Source organism: Engystomops pustulosus, chromosome 3 (assembly GCF_040894005.1).
Source record: "Engystomops pustulosus chromosome 3, aEngPut4.maternal, whole genome shotgun sequence".
Taxonomy (NCBI): Eukaryota; Metazoa; Chordata; class Amphibia; order Anura; family Leptodactylidae; genus Engystomops; species Engystomops pustulosus.
Window position 1 is genome coordinate 136,377,230 of NC_092413.1, and position 22,279 is coordinate 136,399,508.

General features: G+C 39.4%; 1 protein-coding gene across 24 annotated transcripts in view; it reads left to right on the forward strand.

Annotated features, from left to right (window-relative positions):
• Nucleotides 1-22,279, forward strand: part of DST (dystonin) — a 385,421-nt gene that overhangs the window by 260,780 nt on the left and 102,362 nt on the right. For 23 of the 24 annotated variants that reach the window (XM_072142226.1, XM_072142233.1, XM_072142231.1 and 20 more), the window contains 12 exons: nucleotides 82-222; nucleotides 3,800-4,006; nucleotides 7,959-8,102; nucleotides 10,984-11,217; nucleotides 13,355-13,507; nucleotides 14,262-14,495; nucleotides 14,884-15,156; nucleotides 16,179-16,721; nucleotides 17,141-17,317; nucleotides 19,178-19,301; nucleotides 19,870-20,078; nucleotides 20,668-20,985. In XM_072142226.1, the coding sequence (XP_071998327.1) occupies nucleotides 82-222; nucleotides 3,800-4,006; nucleotides 7,959-8,102; nucleotides 10,984-11,217; nucleotides 13,355-13,507; nucleotides 14,262-14,495; nucleotides 14,884-15,156; nucleotides 16,179-16,721; nucleotides 17,141-17,317; nucleotides 19,178-19,301; nucleotides 19,870-20,078; nucleotides 20,668-20,985 (2,757 nt within the window). The remainder of the gene's footprint in view (nucleotides 1-81; nucleotides 223-3,799; nucleotides 4,007-7,958; nucleotides 8,103-10,983; nucleotides 11,218-13,354; nucleotides 13,508-14,261; nucleotides 14,496-14,883; nucleotides 15,157-16,178; nucleotides 16,722-17,140; nucleotides 17,318-19,177; nucleotides 19,302-19,869; nucleotides 20,079-20,667; nucleotides 20,986-22,279) is intronic. The other variant, XM_072142243.1, reaches the window with a different exon arrangement.

The window sequence follows — 22,279 nt, forward strand, 5'->3', positions numbered from 1 at the left end:
CATTTGTTAGTTTAGTCATGGATGCAACCATAATATCAGGAGTCAAAAATTTTAAATTGCTAAATTTCTTCTTTGTTGCAGGTAACATCAACTTTAAATCAGTGTAATGAAACCTTATACGGACATCTGACTGTTGTTCAAGATCAAAAACTTCACCTCGATAATCTTCCAACTCTCGGTGATAACTTGGAAACATTAAAACTTCAACTTGAGCAGCTAGAGGTCAGTGTTGTTCATATTTTCTCTCAGCATAGATATTTAGTATGATTTGTGTGTGATTCTTTGATGCTTTAAAGTTTACTGGGCAATGTTGCAGCAGCACTTGTTTAACTACATTTTCTAATCAATTTGACAGAATATTAGATTACTGTTGCCAGGGACTTTCCATTGATTCATAATAATATGTCATATTTTCTAAGGGCGACTAAGATTGACACTACTATAGGATAAAACCTTTATTAGATTGATAAAAATAAATTTATACTCATACGTTTTAAGGGTTTGTACCAAGTATTGTCAAGGATAGGGTATAAAAGTCTTATTGGTGCAAATCTGTCTGCATGGACTGATCAATAGATTGGGGATCCTGATTTCACTATTTCATGGATTGAAAGGTCGAGTATGCGTTCTACCGCATCAAGACTATAGGGGAAGGTGTCAGAAATTGATGAGCACAGAGCACATACGGTAGCCATTACATTTACAAAATAGCTCTATGGCTGTTAGACACGTTAGACAAGTAAGGGGAACTGTTAAAGGCATTATCCCATAGCAAGTGGTATCACCTATCTAAGTGATAGGTAATAGATGTATGATTGCTGGAGGTCTGCATGCTGTTATTGAGATTATTGAGATTATTTGTGATAAAAGGGATTCCAAGCCTCCGGTTCCAGAGCTATTTAAATAAATAGTTGGTTTTGCATGTGCCTTGTCACTTTTTATTTTTCTAAAAATTCATGGAGAAAGGACTAAATAATCTTTATTTATATAGCGCCCTCAAATTCCGTAGCACTTTACAGATACTAGGGAACATATACAAATAAAATAAGACATTACATTGTAATAACAGTCATCTGAAACAATAGAAATGAGGACCCTGCCTTCAAGAACTTACACTCTATGAGAAAGAAGGGGGTAACACATAAAGTACAAGAGCTTGTATAATGCACCAGCCATTTTTTTTATTAGAGAATGGAATGAAAATAATTTTATAAACAAAAGTTCTGCTGCTTGAACCAGCCATCAGTTGCCATCTTATATACAAAGTCCCAAGTCAATGGGACTGCAGAAAAGCCTGTAGCGTGGTACCTGGCATTTTCCGAATAACAGACAGGGGGAGTACCCAGAATTGGTTAATAAAGAGAGATTTAAAGTTGGATGCGGTTAGCACATTTGAAGCTTTGAAGGTTGGGTATTAGTCTGGCATTCCAGAGAATTGGCGCAGCTCAGAAGAAGTCCTGCTTTTGTGAGTGGGAGGTTCGAATTAAGGAATGGAATAATCTAAGTTTAGTGGTGGGCCGAAGAGCAAGGGTTTTAACGATAGACTGAGATAGGAGAGTTTGGGAGGTGCAGCATTACAAAGTACTTTGTGGATGAGTGTGATTAATTTAAACTGTTCTCGGAAGAAGACTGGCAGTGACTGGGATCGACTGGAATAATTCTCTGTAACATTTTGTCTGAAAGATGAGTCTGGCTGCTGCATTAAGAATGGTTTTGTAGAGGAGAGAGTTTAGTGAGCGGAAGACTGATTAGTAGGGAGTTACAGAAGTCTAGATGAGAGTGAATAAAAGCAACAATTAGTATTTTAGAGGTTTCACTTGTAAGAAATGGTTGAATTCTAGAAATGTTTTTAAGGTAGCTTATATACTCGAGTATAAGCAGAGTTTTTTAGCACAAAAAAATGTGAAAAACCCTGACTCGGCTTATACTCGAGTCCAGAAAAAAACTAAATGTGTACTCCCCTCCCGATGCCCCCCTGGCAGGTCCTCCATACATCGCGACCCCCACATCGGCTCCGTGTACTGGTCCTTCCCAGTCTTCGTGACATCACCCGTTCTAACGTTCTAATGATCAGCACACACTATGAAAATGAGAGTGTCCAGCACAACCCCAAGACAGCAGGCCTGTTGTCTCTGAGTTATGGTGACATAATGGAAATGGAGAGATAAGGGTTAGGTCGGTTAGTAGACGATGGAAAGACAAGTTCTGATTTGGATAGATTAAGTTTCAAGAGAGCGGACATGATGTTAGAGACAGCAGAGAGACATTCACTAGTGTTCCGTAGTAAGGCTACATGCACACGATGTATGTAGTACGGCGGGCATACATTGGCGCTACGGAGAGGAGCAGGGGATGAGCGCAGTTCACCCCCGCTCCTCTCCATAGGCATATACAGCGCTCGGCACTGTATCATGTAGAAAGATAGTACATGTACACTCACCGGCCACTTTATTAGGTACACAATGCTAGTAATGAGTTGGACCCCCTTTTGCCTTCAGAACTGCCTCAATTCTTCGTGGCATAGATTCAACAAGGTGCTGGAAGCATTCCTCAGAGATTTTGGTCCATATTGACATGATGGCATCACACAGTTGCCGCAGATTTGTCGGCTGCACATCCATGATGCAAATCTCCCGTTCCACCACATCCCAAAGATGCTCTATTGGATTAAGATCTGGTGACTGTGGGGGCCATTTGAGTACAGTGAACTCATTGTCACGTTCAAGAAACCAGACTGAGATGATTCCAGCTTTATGACATGGTGCATTATCCTGCTGAAAGTAGCCATCAGATGTTGGGTACATTGTGGTCATAAAGGGATGGACATGGTCAGCAACAATACTCAGGTAGGCTGTGGCGTTGCAACGATGCTCAATTGGTACCAAGGGGCCGTAAGAGTGTCAAGAAAATATTCCCCACACCATGACACCACCACCACCAGCCTGAACCGTTGATACAAGTCAGGATGGATCCATGCTTTCTCGTTGTTGACGCCAAATTCTGACCCTACCATCCGCATGTCGCAGCAGAAATCGAGACTCATCAGACCAGGCAATGTTTTTCCAATCTTCTACTGTCCAATTTCGATGAACTTGTGCAAATTGTAGCCTCAGTTTCCTGTTCTTAGCTGAAAGGAGTGGCACCCGGTGTGGTCTTCTGCTGCTGTAGCCCATCTGCCTCAAAGTTCGACGTACTGTGCGTTCAGAGATGCTCTTCTGCCTACCTTGGTTGTAACGGGTGGCGATTTGAGTCACTGTTGCCTTTCTATCAGTTCGAACCAGTCTGCCCATTCTCTTCTGACCTCTGGCATCAACAAGGAATTTCCGCCCACAGAACTGCCGCTCACTGGATGTTTTTTCTTTTTCTGAACATTCTCTGTAAACCCTAGAGATGGTTGTGCGTGAAAATCCCAGTAGATCAGCAGTTTCTGAAATACTCAGACCAGCCCTTCTGGCACCAACAACCATGCCACGTTCAAAGGCACTCAAATCACCTTTCTTCCCCATACTGATGCTCGGTTTGAACTGCAGGAGATTGTCTTGACCATGTCTACATGCCTAAATGCACTGAGTTGCCGCCACGTGATTGGCTGATTAGAAATTAAGTGTTAACGAGCAGTTGAACAGGTGTACCTAATAAAGTGGCCGGTGAGTGTAGATCATACATGTTTGTTCTGGGATAACCTTTTTTTTTTTTTTAGATTTTTTGACATTACGTAAAATAAATTTGTTCTATGATGTAATTTCTTACCAAAAGCTTGCAGATTTGATATTTAATAAATGTTTGTCTTTCCTTTCAGGCCTTTGACTCAAGGTTGGCTGCATTTTCTATTAAACTAAAAAAAGATGTACTGTTTGTGGAGAATTTCCAAAACTCTGTTCCTGGTGATCTTCCAGGAAGGCATCTCAAGGATTTAAGTGAAACTTTAATAAAAACTTTTGCAACAGTTTGTGAATTGTCTTCAGATCGTGCTAAACAGATTGCACATGCTGTGGATGGAGAGATGGTAAGAGCTATTGTAAACTCCTGTCAATTGGTACTGGATTTTGAATTATATTTGCTTTAGATTTTTAGTCCATTAAATAATTAAATACCATATGCATTGTAAATCCATTATAATTTAGTACATAGTCGAGTATAAGCCAACCGAAGTATAAGCCAAAACCCCTAATTTAAAAACACAAAAAAATGGAAAAACCTATCGAGTATAAGCTGAGGTTGGGAAATGCATTGGGCACAGCCTCCCCAGTATATAGCCTGCCAGCCCCCTGTAGTATATAGCCTGCCAGCCCCCTGTAGTATATAGCCAGCCTCCCCAGTATATAGCCAGCCCCCTCTAGTATATAGACTGCCAGCCCCCTGTAGTATATAGCCTGCCAGCTGCCTGTTGTATATAGCCTTCCAGCCCCTGTAGTATATAGTCCGCCAGCCCCTGTAGCATTTAACCTTCCAGTCCATGTAATATATAGGTTGCCAGCCCCCTGTAGTATATAGCCTGCCAGTCCCTGTAGTATATAGCCTGCCAGTCCCTGTAGTATATAGGCTGCCAGCCCCCTGTAGTATATAGCCAGCCAGCCCCCTGTAGTATATAGCCAGCCAGCCCCTGTAGTATATAGCCAGACCCCCACTATTATATCGCCAGACAGTCCCCAGTAGTATATAGCCAGACAGTCAAATTAGTATATAGCCAGCCAGCCCCCTGTAGTATGTAGCCTGCCAGCCCTGTGTAGTATATAGCCTTCCAGCCCCCTGTAGTATATAGCCTGCCAGCCCCCTAATCTATAGCCTGCAAAATCTTCCCCCCAGTATATAGCCTGCAGGCCCTGCCCCAATTTAATTCCTGTAAGAAAAACAAACAAACAGTGTACTCGCCTTCCAATGTTCCCCAGGCAGGTTCTCTTCTATACAGTGATGCTCCTAGTATATAGCCAGCTAGCCCCCTGTAGTATATAGCCTTCCAGCCCCTGTAGTACATAGCCTGCCAGCCCCTATAGTATATAACCTGCCAGCCCCTGTAGTATATAACCTGCCAGCCCCTGTAGTGTATAGCTTTCCAACCCCCTGTAGTATATAGCCTGCCAGCCCCCAGTAGTAAATAGCCTGCCAGCCCCGCCTGTAGTATATAGCCAGCCAGCCCCCTGTAGTATATAACCAGCCAGCCACTCCTGTAGTATATATCCAGAAACCCCCCAGTAGTATATAGCCTGCCAGCCCCCAGTATTATATAGCCAGCCAGCCCCCTGTAGTATATAGCCTGCCAGCCCCTGTAGAATTTAACCTTCCAGCCCCTGTAATATATAGGTTGCCAGCCCCCTGTAGTATATAGCCTGCCAGTCCCTGTAGTATATAGCCTGTCAGTCCCTGTAGTATATAGGCTGCCAGCCCCCTGTAGTATATAGTATATCCTGCCAGCCCCCTGTAGTATATAGCCAGCCCCCCACTAGTATATAGCCAGACAGTCCCCAGTAGTATATAGCCAGACAGTCAAATTAGTATATAGCCAGCTCTCTGTAGCATGTAGCCTGCCAGCCCTGTGTAGTATATAGCCTTCCACCCCCTGTAGTAAATAGCCTGCCAGCCCCCTAGTCTATAGCCTGCAGCCCCTTCCTCCCAGTATATAGCCTGCAGGCCCAGTCCCAATTTAATTCCTGTAAGAAAAACAAACAGTGTACTCGCCTTCCGATGTTCCCCAGGCAGGTCCTCTTCTATACAGTGATGCTCCTAGTATATAGCCAGCTAGCCCCCTGTAGTATATAGCCTTCCAGCTCCTGTAGTATATAGCCTGCCAGCCCCTATAGTATATAACCTGCCAGCCCCTGTAGTATATAACCTGCCAGCCCCTGTAGTGTATAGTTTTCCAACCCCCTGTATTATATAGCCTGCCAGCCCCCTGTAGTAAATAGCCTGCCAGCCCCTCCTGTAGTATATAGCTATCCAGCCCCCTGTAGTATATAACCAGCCAGCCACTCCTGTAGTATATATCCAGAAACCCCCCAGTAGTATATAGCCTGCCAGCCCCCAGTATTATATAGCCAGACAGCTCCCTGTAGTATAAAGCCTGCCAGCCCTGTGTAGTGTATAGCCTGCCAGCCCCCTGTAGTATATAGCCTGCCAGCCCCCTAGTAAATAGCCTGCAGTCCCTGCCCCCCAGTATATAGCCTGCAGCCCCTGTCCCCAATATAATGCCTGTAGGGAAAAAAACAAACAGTGTACTCACCTTCTGATGTTCCCCCGGCAGGTCCTCTTCTATACAGAGATGCACCTAGTATATAGCCAGCTCCCTCTAGTATGTAGCCAGACAACCCTCAGAAGTATATAGCCAACCCCCTGTATTATATAGCCTGCCAGTCCCCTGTAGTATATAGCCTGCCAGCTCCCTGTATTATATAGCCTGCCAGCCCCTGTAGTATATAGCCAGCCAACCCCCCTGTAGTATATAGCCAGTCAGCCCCGCCTGTATTATATAGTCAGCCAGCCCCCAGTAGTATATAGTCAGCCAGCCCCCTGTAGTATGTAGCCAGCCAGCCCTGTATAGTATATATGTGTAGTAATAGCTATTTAGCTGAGTATGTTGCTTAATTTAACAACAGCTTCTTAATGATAACGGACCATTTATTTAGTAGTCAAAAAAGTTCCTTGTCATTTGAATAATAGGAGTGCTAAAATAATAATGCACATAAATTTCTATTGGTTAGGAAAACGCTGCCCCGCCCTGACTCCCTTCTTACCATCTGCATTGACTGACTGACTATGCATGATAACAATGCAGACATTTCACATGAATGAACTGGACTCTTCCATATCTTATTTCAGTGCTCAAAAAATAAATGTTTTACACATATGAGAAAGATTTTAAATGAAATGATCATTTTCAATATTCACAATGCAACAATGTGTCAATGCGCACAGAACACATCACCTGAGTGAAGTTGACCCAACCACCTTGTTCAAATCAAGCAAAATTGGTGTCAAACGTTTGTGCTACGTTTGTGCTGGTTTGTGCAGCAGAAATTTTCGTTTGTGCCGCTATCATTTTTAAGATTTTAATGAAAGTTTCCAGAGGTCATCAGAGTTCAACCAGCCCCCCCACATTGCCCAAATCAAACAAAACTGGGACCGAACAAATCTGCTACGTATGTGCTGGTTTGTGCTGCTCAAATTTTTGTTTGTGCTGCTATTGTTTTGAATATATGAACAAAAAATTAAAGTTCAAAAGTTTAGCCAGCCCCCCCACATTAACCGAATCAAACAAAACTGGTGTCAAACGTTAGTGCTACGTTTGTGCTGGTTTGTGAAGCAAAAATTTTCGTTTATGCCGCTATCATTTTTAATATATTCATACTTTTTTGCAGAGGTCATCAGAGTTCATTTCTTCCAAAGTACAATGTGTTTGCTAGCTCCCCCTGCTGATCAAACCAGGGAAGTGTCACTAGGTTTGTTTTTTACCAGTTCATCCTAAACACCTCAAACACCTGAACATACCTTAAAAATTATAGCGGCACAAACAAAAAATTTTGCTGCACAAACCAGCACAAACGTAGCACTAACGTTTGACACCAGTTTTGTTTGATTCGGTTAATGTGGGGGGCTGCTTGAACTTTTGAACTTTAATTTTTTGTTCATATATTCAAAACAAAAGCAGCACAAACAAAAATTTGCGCAGCACAAACATAGCAGAATTGTTCGGCACCAGTTTTTTTTTATTTGGGCAATGTGGGGGGGGGGCTGGTTGACCTCTGATGATCTCTGGAAACTCATTAAAATCTCAAAAACGATGGCGGCACAAACAGCCCCCGGTAATAAATTGATTCTAAATTAAAATGATGCAGTTATTTACATTTATTAATGTGTTCTTATTATTGTGGCTTAATTATTTTGTTGACACATAAGTTCATTTCTATTATTAACAATAAATAAGTTACTTTTTGGATCAAATAACTTTTTCATTTTCATTCTAGAGTAAGCTAGCCGAAACCCACTGTCACTTACTTAACCGATTACAAGTGTTGGCAGATTGGATAACCTCCAGCAATGAAACATTGGATGTTTCAATTAGCAGCAATGATTTGGATGTTGCAAAACAGACATTACAGTCTTTGAAGGTAAGAGTATTCAGTTAATAGGGCACATTTACTAAGGGTAGTGCACGAGTTTTCTGTCGGACTTTGCACATTCTTTCTAGTTCAAAGTGCTTGCACAGGTATTAAAGAAGTGTCTGCACCACATTTTTAATTTATTTAGATTTAACATGCAAAGACCGACAGAATCATGTCACACGCCCTATGTTAAAGGTGCACCAAAAAAAAAGTGGTGCACTCTGTCGGAGCTGTGCCAGATTCATGAAGAATGTCCACCACAAGTCATGAATCTGGCGCAACCTGCACACTATACAGGCAAACAGTTTGCACTGTTGTTAGTAAATGTGCCCTAGTGTGTTTATTTCTGTAAAAACTATGGAAACACCAAAATATACCATGGAATCCTCTCCTATATAATAAAGTTCAAATTTATATACATGAGTACTAATACCCATTGAAAACCGTATAAAACATATATAGCATGACAGAGGTCATAGCAACTAATGGGAGTCTAGTACATCATAAGGCAGTTGGTGTACCATGAACTTTGCCTTCTCTTCTGAAGCATTCCTTTCACATTTCCCATTCTTGTTTTTTGTTATTCTTGTGAAGCCTTGCCCTTCATTATCCCTATTTTAACACAAACATAAGCGATACGGGTTGCTCCAAAGCTGTGCTTCAGAGGCCAAGGCAGCATTGTGCCAACTTCTTTATTTTTTATAAATTTCATCAGTCATTTTTATGAAAAATGGAACATACATTTCTGCTAATAAAACTACTGTATATTATTATTCATTGTCAGGGGCTGTGCAAGGTTAAGTGGTTAGAAACGGTGGTGGGGTTGTAGACTCCCTCTATATATTCAGTGAGTATTGATAAACATAATGTAGCAATTTACAAAAGTTTAAATACTACTCAAATCAAAGAATTGCCATCAGAAATTTTATATGCAACAATGCACATTTTCTTTTTGTAGGGGTTCTTAGGTGGTAGGATTCACATACTTTATAATAATAAATAACATCACACACCTGTACACTAGTGCTGAATACCTAGACCCAAAACAAGAAAAAGAACTAAAAGTCACGTGGCCATTTCTCCTCCCACCAGCCAATATTAAGCAAAATTCAGCCGTCCACTATTATTGTCTAATTCTGTTCCTCTGCTCATAGAAAATTGTTCTTCAAGCTCCTTCTGAGGAAAGCTATAATCATTCTTCACTTTATGCTTACATATTGATTCCTTGCCTGTAATGCTCATGAAAGCAACATATTTGACAATACCAAGTAGAGCACAAGATATAAAGATATAAGCACTAAAGGGCTTTTCCAGTTTTCATGATGAAATTTATTTGAGTAAAAAAAGAGGATCATAAATCATATTTTCCAGATTAGAAAATACTATTCATTTTAGGAGAGCATTCCAGATTAAGACAACTCCAATGAGGAAAAATGTCAGTAAGTTCACTGGTCTAGTCTAACGCCTGCTTTTTTGGTCCTCTAAGGTTGGTAAACATGTAAATTTGCCACATACAAACACATCACAGCTACATAAATGCACATCCTAACAGCTCTGCAACATATAAACATCCACTGTAACTCTGCAAAATACTCTCACACTCACCTCTGACACACACAAACTGCCCTGCTGCATACTTATAATCTTTATTTATATAGCACCATCAAAATCCACAGCACTATGCAAATACATGCACACAAAAAAATTAGACACCCAACGCTATCAGATGCTGCACAGATAATCGCTGTCAACTTGCTAAGTGCTGCATTCGATCCCCAATAAAAAGTGATCAAAAACTTCAATTTGTTTTGCAATAGTAACTCCTTGCACACCTCTATACAGCAAAGTTTTTAAAAGATGCTGGTGTCAGATTAAGTCCGTATGATGAAATTTGTTTTCCCAAAGTTTTACATATTTTGAAAGATATTAAAACTTAAAGAGAACCTGAATTTGGGACCCTAAAATACCTACACGTTGGTATGTACCGTTGATTTAGCATTCCAAGTTGACCTGTAAATAAGCTTGATGTGGCTCCAGTAAAAAAAAAAAAAAAAACTTTTATACTAACCTGGATTTGAGTCCAATGAGGCACATTGGACTCACATCAGCAGATCTTGCACCGTTGCCTCCTCTCTTGATTTCACTGCACGTGTACCACACGTCAGCGCTTGCACATTGAAGCCAGGGTGCAGTACGATGGCCTCACAAGCCCCAATGCACAGACAAAAGGGGCTCGGGAAGAGGGTATGTAGGGGGCGATTTGGGACACTAAACCAATGGTTCATAAGGTATGGTGGGTGGTTTAATTTCCTAAATCGCGCTTATAGGTTCTCTGTGATTACCCTGACCTGAAGAATATAAGGGAATGTGTCATTCAGAGCTTGTGATGAATATTTAAAAAACAAAGACCTGAATAAAATGGTGCATCTGGGCTTTTGATTCTATAACATTTGGAATTTTTTTATAGATTCCCAGTACATTGGACAAAAATATTAAATGGTGCCAATAGGAACTACAATTCCTACCAAAGATAACAAGGCTTCATACAGCTCTATAAACTGAGAAATAAAAAGCTCTCACTTCTGGAACACTGGGAGTAAAAATTTCAAAATTGGTCCTGATGGCTTTAAACATAGATTTATCCTTCCCTATTGGTCCAGATTGACATTGTCCAGAGTAACTCTTAAGCATTTTTAGAACCTAATCAGGGAGTAAATATGTACAGTAGGTTAGCACATACAAATTTGATTTTAGTCCATTTTAGTAGTTCATGGGACATTTTTGCTATATTTTTAGTGATTAGATGTTGGCGAATAATTCTTTGGTATTAATGTTGTGTTTCATATTTTTTTTTCCTAAGAATTCATTGTTATGATTTCACCCACAGAATCTCAGCAATGATGTTTCAGAAAAAAAAAGGGAATTAGAGACCACAGCGTTTGATATCCAGTTCTTTATATCAGAACATGCCCAGGATCTTTCACCGAATCAAAGCAAACAGCTGTTACGATCACTGAATGCTACGCAGAAGAGTTTTCAGGATACCCAAAAAAACATAACTTCACTTATGGAGTCTTTAAAGAGTCACCTTCTGGCAGCACAAGATTTAAATGAGCAGAAGGTTTGACTCTTGGTGCATGGGGCGCTAGGGCACTGTGGATGTGTGAAATTATTATTGCAGCATAACATTGTACTTGTTGCTGTAGATTAATATTTAATTCATGTATTTTCTATGGCTAACAAAGCCGTGTTTGACTTCCTGCCTGATTTGCAGTATACAGTATATATCTGGTATGATGTTTTTCTCCACAGCATTTTCTCTTTTAGCAGTCTTGGTGTGTGCTACTTGATCCAGTGACACTGTTGCATAAAATAGCTTTATTACTGATATTCTAATCTATGAAATGCTGGTTCTTATTTACACTTCTTTATTGTCACTTGTCATCTGGTAAATCGTATGATTACAACATTTAATCTGATTTAATGCTAGAAACCATTTACATTTATTTTGACATTTGGGCAGATTTATGAAGCTGTCTGAAAGTCAGAATATTTCTAGTTGCCCATGGCAACCAATCACAGCTCCCCTTTAAAATATTCATGAGCACTGGTAAAATGAAAGCTGAGCTGTGATTGGTTGCCATGGCCTACTAGAAATAGTCTGACTTTCAGACAGCTTGATAAATCTGCCCCATTATGTCCTAACTGAACATGTCCATTTTATTCTGAAAAAAATTGCCACCCTTTTGCTGAATAAAATTTCTGTCCTGCAGATGATCACCTTACCTGGCATACAGCCAGAGCGAGCAGAGAGTTAGGTGGGGCGTATACAACTCTGCCGAGGTCAACGGCCCCTCCGGTTTTCCCTATACTAGTGCAGAATGGGTTTGTGTCCTCTGCTGGATCACTGTGCATGTGTAGCTTTTCTGCTAGTGTTGCTAAGCAGTGAGATTTGCAACGCTAACATAGAAGCCGCGCATGTACAGAGAGCCGACAGAAGACGCAAACATACCCTGCTGCTTTCTGCGCTTGAGAAGTAACTGAAGAAGAGTTCACAGTCGCAGGAATTCATTTGGCAAGGCGGATGAAGTTGCTGGAGAGGAGGAGTAACAGAGAGGTCGGGAGAGGCAGCTAAACTAGACAGAGTATTATACGCCTTGTGTGACTCGCAGCTTTTTGTGTTCTCCTAAGAGGTCATAAACACTGATTTAAGCTGATTTATCATGAGTCTGATAAGGATTATGCTTAATTGAGTGTTTTTAGTCACTTAAGAGATCATCGATTCACATGAGTTCCTTCTTCTGATGGCGCTCTCTACAAAGAACTATCAAGCCTGCAGTGAGTGTAAGAAAAAAAACATATGCTCAAAAAAGGAAGAAAGCAGAGTAGCCACTGCCAGCATTTAAACAGCCATAAAGTCTTTTTTTTCCATAATGTGAAAATTACCTTTACTGACCTAATAAGGTAGATCCCATGACAGGTTCATCTATTGTATTGAAGCCCTATCTCATTTTTGCTAATCCTTTAGTGGCCAAGAACATTTTATATCTTTCATCCATAGAAAGACTGGGGGGGGCACTCACCATAACAGGTCCAATGTTCTTCTTTATTTTGTAAACTTACATGAACAAGTTAGTACGACCAAAAGCCAGAAAAGTGTTGTAACAGCCGTTGCTATTTTATGTCCTATGAGTCCTTCCTTCCATCTGTGATGTACTAACTTGTTCATGTAAGTTTAGTAGATAAAGAAGAACACTGGACCTGTTATGGTGTGTGCCCCTCCAATCTTTCTTTCTATGGATTTATTTTTAAAGAAAAAAACATCTAAAGAAGACAAAGCAAGGAAATATATTTAATGAAAACCAACTGTAATAGGGACAATATTTTTAGCTTATAATAAGAAAAAAGAAGCAAATAATTTGCATCCTGTTTATATGTACATCTTGCTTTAACAATCATATGTCAGTACTAACATTGGTTTGATATGTCTTTTTCTGCATCATTATTAACACAGGTTCCAGGATGAAAAGACACTGCGATACGTAACACAGCTGAACCATCTACTTTAACTTGTGCATGGTCAGGCTTTGAGAAATGTCTTTAGATGAATGAAATGTTTCCTTCCTCTACACTTCAGTCACCTTGCTCCAGTCATGCTTCACTGTGACCATGTTTACAGCACACTGTGATATGTGACTTTAATAAGGTCCTGTTGTAAAACATGGTTTCATTTGTGTTTCTGTTGCCCATTCTTACAGGATGCTGAAGTACAACTGTTAGAGCACAAGAATAAGCTACAGGAAATATGTGACCTGCTCACGCAAACCGAGAACAGGCTTATTGGTCAGCAAGACTTGTTGACTCCCCACGACAACCCTGCTGATCTACAGCACTGTCAGGCTGAATATGAGGTATTGTAGAGTATCTGTACAAAATAATATTTATAGGCCAGAATTGTTGAAGTAGAGATGATGACAACCAGAACTGTTCAGTAGCTCATGTAACCCATTGTTGCAGGACTAAAAGCCAGGATCATTGCCAGTTAGGGGAACAGGACTAAAGAAATGTCTTTCCCTCCCTCCCACAATATATATATTAAAGCCAGGGGCTTATTAAAACCTGGAGCTGACCCTGTGCACTGGGCAATGCTATTCCAATGCTTTGCAACTGTGGGAACCAATGTAACCTCGATAGTTACGCCACCAATGATCCACAGGTACCTTTATAGACTATTGTGCAGATTTTTATTTGAATAGTACAGGCAGTCCTCGGGTTACGTACAAGATCGACTCTGTAGGTCTGTTCTTAAGTTGAATTTGTATATAAGTCGGAACTGTATATTTTATAATTGTAACCCCAGTCAAAATTTTTTTGATCTCTGTCGCAATTGAATTTTAAAAATGTTGGATTGTCATAAGAACCAGGATTAACAATAAAGCTTCACTGCAGACACCTTTGATAACAGTTATAGCTGTTTATTGTAGCCTAGGGCTAAAGTACAGTAAATTACCAACATCCAGAGGTCTGTTTGTAACTAGGGGTCGTCTGTAAGTCAGGTATTCTTAAGTAGGGGACCGTCTGTATTCACAAGGGGGTAGAGTAACTGGAGATTTTGTATCTACACGTCAGTCAACTTAATTTCAATTCATTTTCACAAATTTGTAGGAGTTACAAAAGGATATGCAGGCTGGTGCCAGTGAACTTGCAGAGATTGTGAAAAATACTGAAAAATTTCTCCAGGAGCATGGAGATAAACTTTCACCACAAGAGAAAGCCATCATTGAGCAGAAACTGAAAGAGGCAAAAGCTAAGTTTGAACTACTCCATAAGAAAGCAGAACAATCCAAGAAAGAACTGGAAAAGGCAGTCACAACAGCCATAAAAAAAGAAACTGAAAAGGTTTCCGAAATCTATTTCTTATATAATCGAGTTTGTATTTGTGTTAACACGTATGCTTGTAATTGAGTGAGGCTTTAGTGTTCTTACAACAGCCAATTGTCTTAGCCTTTTCTATATTTATACCTTGTACATAGATCATCATTTTTTAATGTTTGATAAACAAAAATACTTTTTTTGGTTATTAGGTATTAGGTTCGAGGGATTCAACCACATAGATCGCAAGTGATCACAAGGACCACATGGGGCAGTATTCACACATGAATAGCACAGCCCTTTGCATGAAAAGGATTCACATGATAGAATATGAATATATGATATATGATTTTAGTAGGAAACCTCAATTTTAGTTAATTTGCTTTGTTAATTTATTAATTGTGTTTTCCCTTAGTCTGCAGCGGTAGAACAACTTGAAGAAAGCAAAAACAAAATAGAAGACCTGCTAGACTGGCTTTCACATGTGGATGAAGAAGCAGAAAATGGAAACATGGAGGAAAAATCTCAAATTGAAAAGATGCAAAATGGAACACACCATAAAGACAGTGAATTACAGTCTATAATGGAAGGAGTACAAGAGGTGAATGGTAACCTGATTGTGTGCGATGGGAATATGCAAGAAGAGTCGAAAAAGGAGGATCTAAATAGCCAGTATCAAAGAGTAAAGGTACAGTAAGATGATAGTTTTGTGAACCAACTATTACTGTAGAGTTTTCGAGATGATTCATACTTGTTCTTCCTGTAAAACAGCAACAGCAGCATCCTACCAAGCTATGTGATCAGATTATTGCTTTACTGAACTAGTTTTTTAATAAAAGGCATACATTTTATTATTGTTAAAAAAAACACAAGGTTACAGTATAGTATATGTGGTAGAATGAATGGACATTTTAGATGCATGCACTGGGAAGGGGAAGAAGGTAATCAAGGCCTTACTGTACACAAGGACTTATCTTTCTCCTGCTTGTTAAGCTAAGCACTACAACAATCAAAGTTTGCATGTTGTAGTTTTATTTGTTGTTCAGGAACAATTGATAAGCATTAAGGAAGTTTTTTTTAAATTAGTGCAGGTCATCAGTTTCAAGTTTCCACCTCACATGTATAATTTATGCAGGATAATTGGAACATTAATACCCCTAGACTGCAGTACAAAGTGTATTGCAGTTTATGGCTAAATAATTATATGATTGTTAAAAGGATGATGATGGCAGGCCGCAGAGCCTTCAGAAGGTTTGTGTCTTCTGATGGCCCCTGCAATCTGTCTGTGGAAGAGCGGTTATATTGACTTTCCATATGCAGTTGTCACACCTAACCACAAATCCTGAGGGCAAAGAGGTCCATGATCAGAGATGTATCTCTGATTGCAGACCCTGTTTTGTTTTTTTTACAGTGTTATGCCCCTTTATCATAGCCATGACCTGTCCATATAAATTACGGCCAGATGACGACCATGATAGATGTCTATGGCACCTGTTCACAGTTCAGTGAGCACAAGGTGTCCCACAGCACTGTGAAAGAGCCTGGCAGCCACGTGGCTTTCAGTGGGGAGGGGTGAGGAGTTCTTTTCCAACTGGGATCTGGTCCGTCAAGTACATAGCTGAAGACTCTGCAGAATAATATAGACTTGCAATATTCTAGCTGTGATAAGTCAGCTTCTTCTCTGTTTCATATATCATGCATTGTCTGCAGGCTCAACATGAGAAACTTGTGTCTCAGCATCAGGCTGTTATAATAGCAACCCAATCAGCACAAGCTTTACTTGAGAAACAAGGCCGCCATATTACACCTGAAGAGAAGGAAAATCTCCAGAAAAACATAGGAGCATTAAAAGCTCAGTACGAAACTGCTTTGTTTGACTCTGAGCGGAAAATGAAGGTGATCCAAACAGTTCAAGAGGAGCTCGAAAAGTTCATGACTGACTACAATGAGTTTGAGAATTGGCTTCAAGACTCCAAACATGAATTAGAAAATTTGGAAAATGGAGCTCAGGACTCTGCAGGTCTCACAAGCAAGCTTCAGAGGCAGAAAAGCTTTTCAGAAGATGTGATTTCTCACAAAGGTGACTTGCGATATATAACTATATCTGGGCAGAGGGTGCTTGAAGCTGCTAAATCATGCAGTAAAGATGACATGGTGGAAAACAACAACAACATTAGCACAATGGAAACCTGTAAGATGGTGCAAAGCAAGTTAGATGTGGCATCAGAAGACTTCAAGTCCTTACATGTAAAGGTATTTGTCTTTAGTATTTTGTTCATTACTCTGTCATATTGATTTACATTTCTGAACTAACTGTTATGTTATGTAGGGCTATAACCACACATGTTACCCATGCCTGGGCAGTTAGAAAATAACACCAAATCCATTTGGGTGATTTCCTTTAATATCACGTCAGGATTGTATTTCTAAGTATAAAAGAAAAAAATAACTTTTTTTACTGCAACTCTGACAGGGGATTTTTTTTTGTTCCGTAGCACTTAGAAATGCAATCTGTATGTCATATTAAGAGGATAGTCTTTAATATGACCAAGTGTGCTGTTTGAAGGCTTTTAAGTGGGCCACTGTCATGATGTCTATACACTTTTTATCTGTATGTGCAGTCAGGAGTTAATTAATTTTTTGTCAATGACTATAAATTATTTCCATTTTAGTGCAATATGCTTGGAAATAACTTGAAGGATTTAGTAGACAAGTATGAGCACTATAAAGAAGCATCTTGTGGACTATTGGATGGTCTCCAGAAATCTGAATCTGCTGTAAAGAAAAAGTTGTCTGAGCCTGTTGCTGCAGACACCAGGAACCTGCAGAGGCAAATAGAAGATACAAAGGTACTTGATTTTACATATTATTATACCTTGTAGTCATGGCCGTATTTGCCACAAGGCACCGTGGACATGTATATGTATTATTTAAGACATATACAGTGCAGTCATTATCAATGCATACAACACCTTCCTGATGAAACGGGTTGTTCAGGCTTCTATATTTTTTTTACCAGTACCTTGAGTGGGCTGTGGTGATGGGAGGAACAGTGTTAGGCTGGGGCGCCGGTGGGGGGACTTTAAAAAATAGAAAGTAGCTCTACTTATCCAGCGGTGTGGTACAGTGTGTTGCCTCCCATCACCACAGCCCTCCCTGCTGGTAAAAATAAAAGCCTGGACAACCCCTTTAATTATGAAGGACACTGTGTATGGAGACCACTATATGTTCCGGTTGTTTGCATGCACATGCTGCACTTCAGTTGCGCTTAGGAATGCAATTCAAGCACAGTGGGGAGGACTTCCTCCAGATTGCATCTGCAGTTGGGGGGCATTCACTCGGCGGTATGCCCTGGAGAAGAGGGGTAGGTGACCTCTCCATAGGAAACAGCGGCGCACAAGCAGGCTCTATCTTTTAGAGCAGGGTCTATCTTTTCCCGCTGTACGGCACAGAACAGCGCCACACATGTTTGGCACCATACCGCCGCGTCTCAATGTACCCTTACTCTGAAACACTTATGATTGGGAACAAACATCATGTTTTTGTAAAACACATGGTTTTATCAACATGTGGTGATAGTTCCTGATAGCAAACATTTCAGTGTAAATGCAGATGAAATTGAAATTGGGAGAAACTTCTCTCTATGCTTTAGGTACCTTCCTAAACGCAATTCAAGTGCAGTATATGAACGTGGCCTCTGACTGTTTTCTTATGATGCGATTGCAATGCAGATGCATTTGGAGAAATGCATCACCAAACACATATGTATTTAGTAAGTAGCAACATATGATAAGCGTTTTAACATTAATAGTAATGACTGATCTGGCTTATAGTGAATACCACACACTACACACATGTTGCTACATTTACAGGAGTCTCCAATCAATTCAAATAAATGAAAGGGTTACATTTCCCTGTATACGTTGTCAATGAGAAAATGATTAACCACTTAGCTACTCAATACATCCATACAAAAAATCTGGTCATCAATGTTGTCCACAGCAATCCACCACATCCATGTTGCTACAAACAAATTAGCTGAATAATGTACTAGTATATAAACATATCTCCTTTTTCTCTTGGAGCTCCCTTTTTCTAGTTCTTGTACTATCCAAAGATAAGTGGGCCATCTGCTTGAAAAACACAAACAAATATGTTGCTCCAAACATTTTGATACCATAACATTGGGTCACCTAGTACACAGCACTCCAACAATCTTTTGACAGTCTTACTCAATTCTACTTTTTGTATGATTACTACTTATTTTTTATTTTATGTTATTTGGTTATTACAGTTTACTTTTTAAGTTTCTAGAGAAAAAAACAAATGTTGAAACCCAAGCTATAGTCAATTGTTGATGATTCTCAACTATTACTTAAAGAGGTCTTGTCAGGTGAATAAAACCCTCTAGCAGCAATTGCTAAAGTAAGAAGCTCTAGCTTCATCAGAACATACCGATAAGCAAGGAAACAATTCACTAAGGAGCGTCCAATCGTCAGACCTAGCTTACAGCGGTACGGCTCATTCATGAAGAGGCACTCCGATATGTTTGTACATCAGTGTAGCTACATCATTCTCATGGTATGTTTGGTTAACAATGCATAAAAGCAAATGGTAGATTTCCTTTAATTATTCATTATAAAACCACAGATGTATTGGATTCTTAATAATGTTCTGTTACATAATCTGCATTTTCTTTTCTTTCCCAGTTGCTCTGTGAACAGGTATCCATTCACCAAGTTGGTGTGGAAAAGCTCAAGAAGGCAGCAGAGGGGATTCTTGATAGTAAAGTGGGACTATTGCTTAACAAAGATGAGATCCAGAAGCCACTTGGTACTTATTCACATTTTTCTTTCTTTATTACTTAGAATAGCTTTTATGAATTCATTGGGGAACATTTATGATATGTATTTTTTTTTACCTTTTGGTGGTAAAAAGTCAATAAATAAAATAAAAGACATTGCACTTTTTACAACTAATACGTCACACTTTCTTTTCACACCACTCATCTATAGCGGCTTAAAGGCAAACTACCCGTAAGATTAACTAAAAAAACAAAGTAAACATACTCACCTAAGGTCCTCTTCATCCTCATCCCGGCGGTGTTCTTTAATCTTGACATGCCGGGATTTTGTTTTCTGGTTTCTTTGGCAAAGAGATGTGTCCTTACACTATCTGAGACTGTCTGAATGTGCAAAGAGGAATAACAAAGGATAACAATAATACAATAATACAGCATTTTCAAAAAAGATGACAGGTCATCTGTAAACTTATTTTCACTCTTCTTGTAGATTGAGTTGCAGTTTCTGTCGTATGGGAAATCAATTTTTAAGCAATGGCATTCTTTCAGATTTTTATCATTTTTTACTCATTTTACATTATTTTTCATAACTTGTTACAGATGATATAGTGGAAAGATATAATCATTTATCTGAGTCTGTAAGTGACTGGAATGAAAAGCTGCAGATAACCTTGACTCGATCACTAAGTGTTCAGGATGGATTGGATGAAATGTTTGAGTGGATGCAAGGGGTTGAAAAGGACTTAAAAGAACATCAACAAGTGCCATTAAATTCCTTCTCAATTCAGGAAATTATCTCCAAAAATAATGTAAGTAAATTTCTTATCTGTACTAACTTAAGTACAGTGGAACTATTTTTGTCCTCAGTAATATTCTTCTTGTGACAAACAATACTTTATTGATTTGAAGAACCTATTATTACATAACTTTGCTTTGCTTAAAGCTGTTTCTTTAGTGTTGCTGTACATGTGTATACAAATGTGAAGGATTGGTCTATCTTCATTGTATTAAAAATAACGCTTTTGCTGAAAATACACAATTTTATATTTATTATTACATAGATTTTTGGGCATTCAGATGCATGTATTATGTCTGCCATTGTATTCTCAGGGCAACATGGGAATGTTATAAGATTCATGAGGATAAAGTATTAAGTTTCCATGTATGTGTACTATAAGATTAAAGGGGTTTTCCCACAAAACAAGTTAGGCCCTATCCACAGGAGGTCCGTGGGGGTCTCAGTGATGATCACGAGAACGGGTAGCCCAATGTACCCTCGTCTGACTCCCTGTTAGTGGAGCAACCTGTCTCATGGTCAGGATTCCCTGTTCATTCTATGGAGCTGATGGAGATCGATGTTAATATTTTGCTTTTGATTATCACGATTACTTTTTTAAGGTGCTTGAGCAAGATATTGCAAGTCGTCAGAGCAGCCTCAGTGCAATGAATGACAAGGTGAAAAAATTCATGGAGACTGCAGATTCATCCACCGCATCTTCTCTGCATGGAAAAATGAATAACCTGACTGAGCGTTACTCTAAAGCTACTGATCTAACCAGATCACGGATTGAGAAGATGGAAGATTTGAAGGCTAAAGTTGAGCAGTTTGAAGATCAATCTGGCAAAGTACAGTCATTTCTGGACGAAAAGTTAAAGGCAGTGTCAGCAGTAGAAGAGCCTGGAAAAGATGTGACTGAGCTTTCTCAATATATGCAGGTACATAATGCATTTTAAGTTCATCAAAACCAGTTAAAGGTCCGTCTTTGTTATCGTTACTTAACTGGCTTCTAGCATGTAGGGTACTCAAGCTCATAATTCCCCATTTAGACCCCACAGTCTGAACATGACCATGAATTGTATGTAGGGTTCCACTTTCCAATGCAATCCCGTTACTCTGGTTCCAATACTTTCTGGGTCCTCATTGGTTTTACGTCAAGGAGTCTCTTAGCAAACTATACTGTATTGGCCTGCTCAGTCATCACTGGCCAAATCATTACGCCATCCAAGCCATTTATTGGCTTCAATAGGTCTTTACTTGCTAAGAAGTAAATAATTACATAGCCAGCTGTGGAACCATAGCAACAGGGAATATTTGATAGGGTATGTATCTTTTTATGTTATGACTCTATCCTAAGCATTTTTTTAAATATTTTTTTTATTTTGCTGAAAAATCATACATTTTATGTATGAATGGTAGAATCATGTAGTGTGAGCATTTCAGGAAATTGTTCATATACTTTTTATAAATCACAAATCATTTGTAACTTTAGGTTTGGGTTTTGCAAAAATAACTATATTTCTGTAAGGTATGTATTCTTCATGCACACACTTTTATGTAGACCTATTTAAAAAGAGTATCTCGGTAATAAGAATTAGTAATCTCTAGAATATATGAACACCAATGATTGTGGGATCCAATTTCTGATCCATTACTTTCTATACGGTGGGTACGGAAAGTATTCATAACCGATTGAATTTTTCACTATGTTTCATAGCGGCCAAAAATTTTCTTTACTCACCACCTGACAGGAAAAAACTGAAATGTAAATGTTTTTGCCAATTTATCAACAAGAAAAACTTAAACACTTATTTATACATAAGTATTCACACCATTTGCTGTGACCCTTAAGTTTAACTCACATGCTGTCCATTCCCTTCTGATCCTCCTTGAGATGGTTCTACTGCTTTATTGGAGTCCAGATGTGTTTAATTAAACTGATTGGACATGATAAGGAAAGGCACACAAAGGTCTGTGTAAGACCTCAATGCGCTCTAACAGTGCATGTTAGAGGGCATGAGAATCATGAGGTTTAAGGAACTGCCCAAGGAGATCAGAAACAGAATTGTGGCAAGGCCAATGTTACAAAAGAATTTCTACAGCACTGAAGGTTTCTAAGAGCACAGTGGCCTCCATAATCCTTAAATGGAAGAAGTTTGGGACAAACTGAACTAAACAATCGTGGGAGAAAAGCCTTGGTGAGAGAGGTAAAGAAGAACCTCAAGATCACTG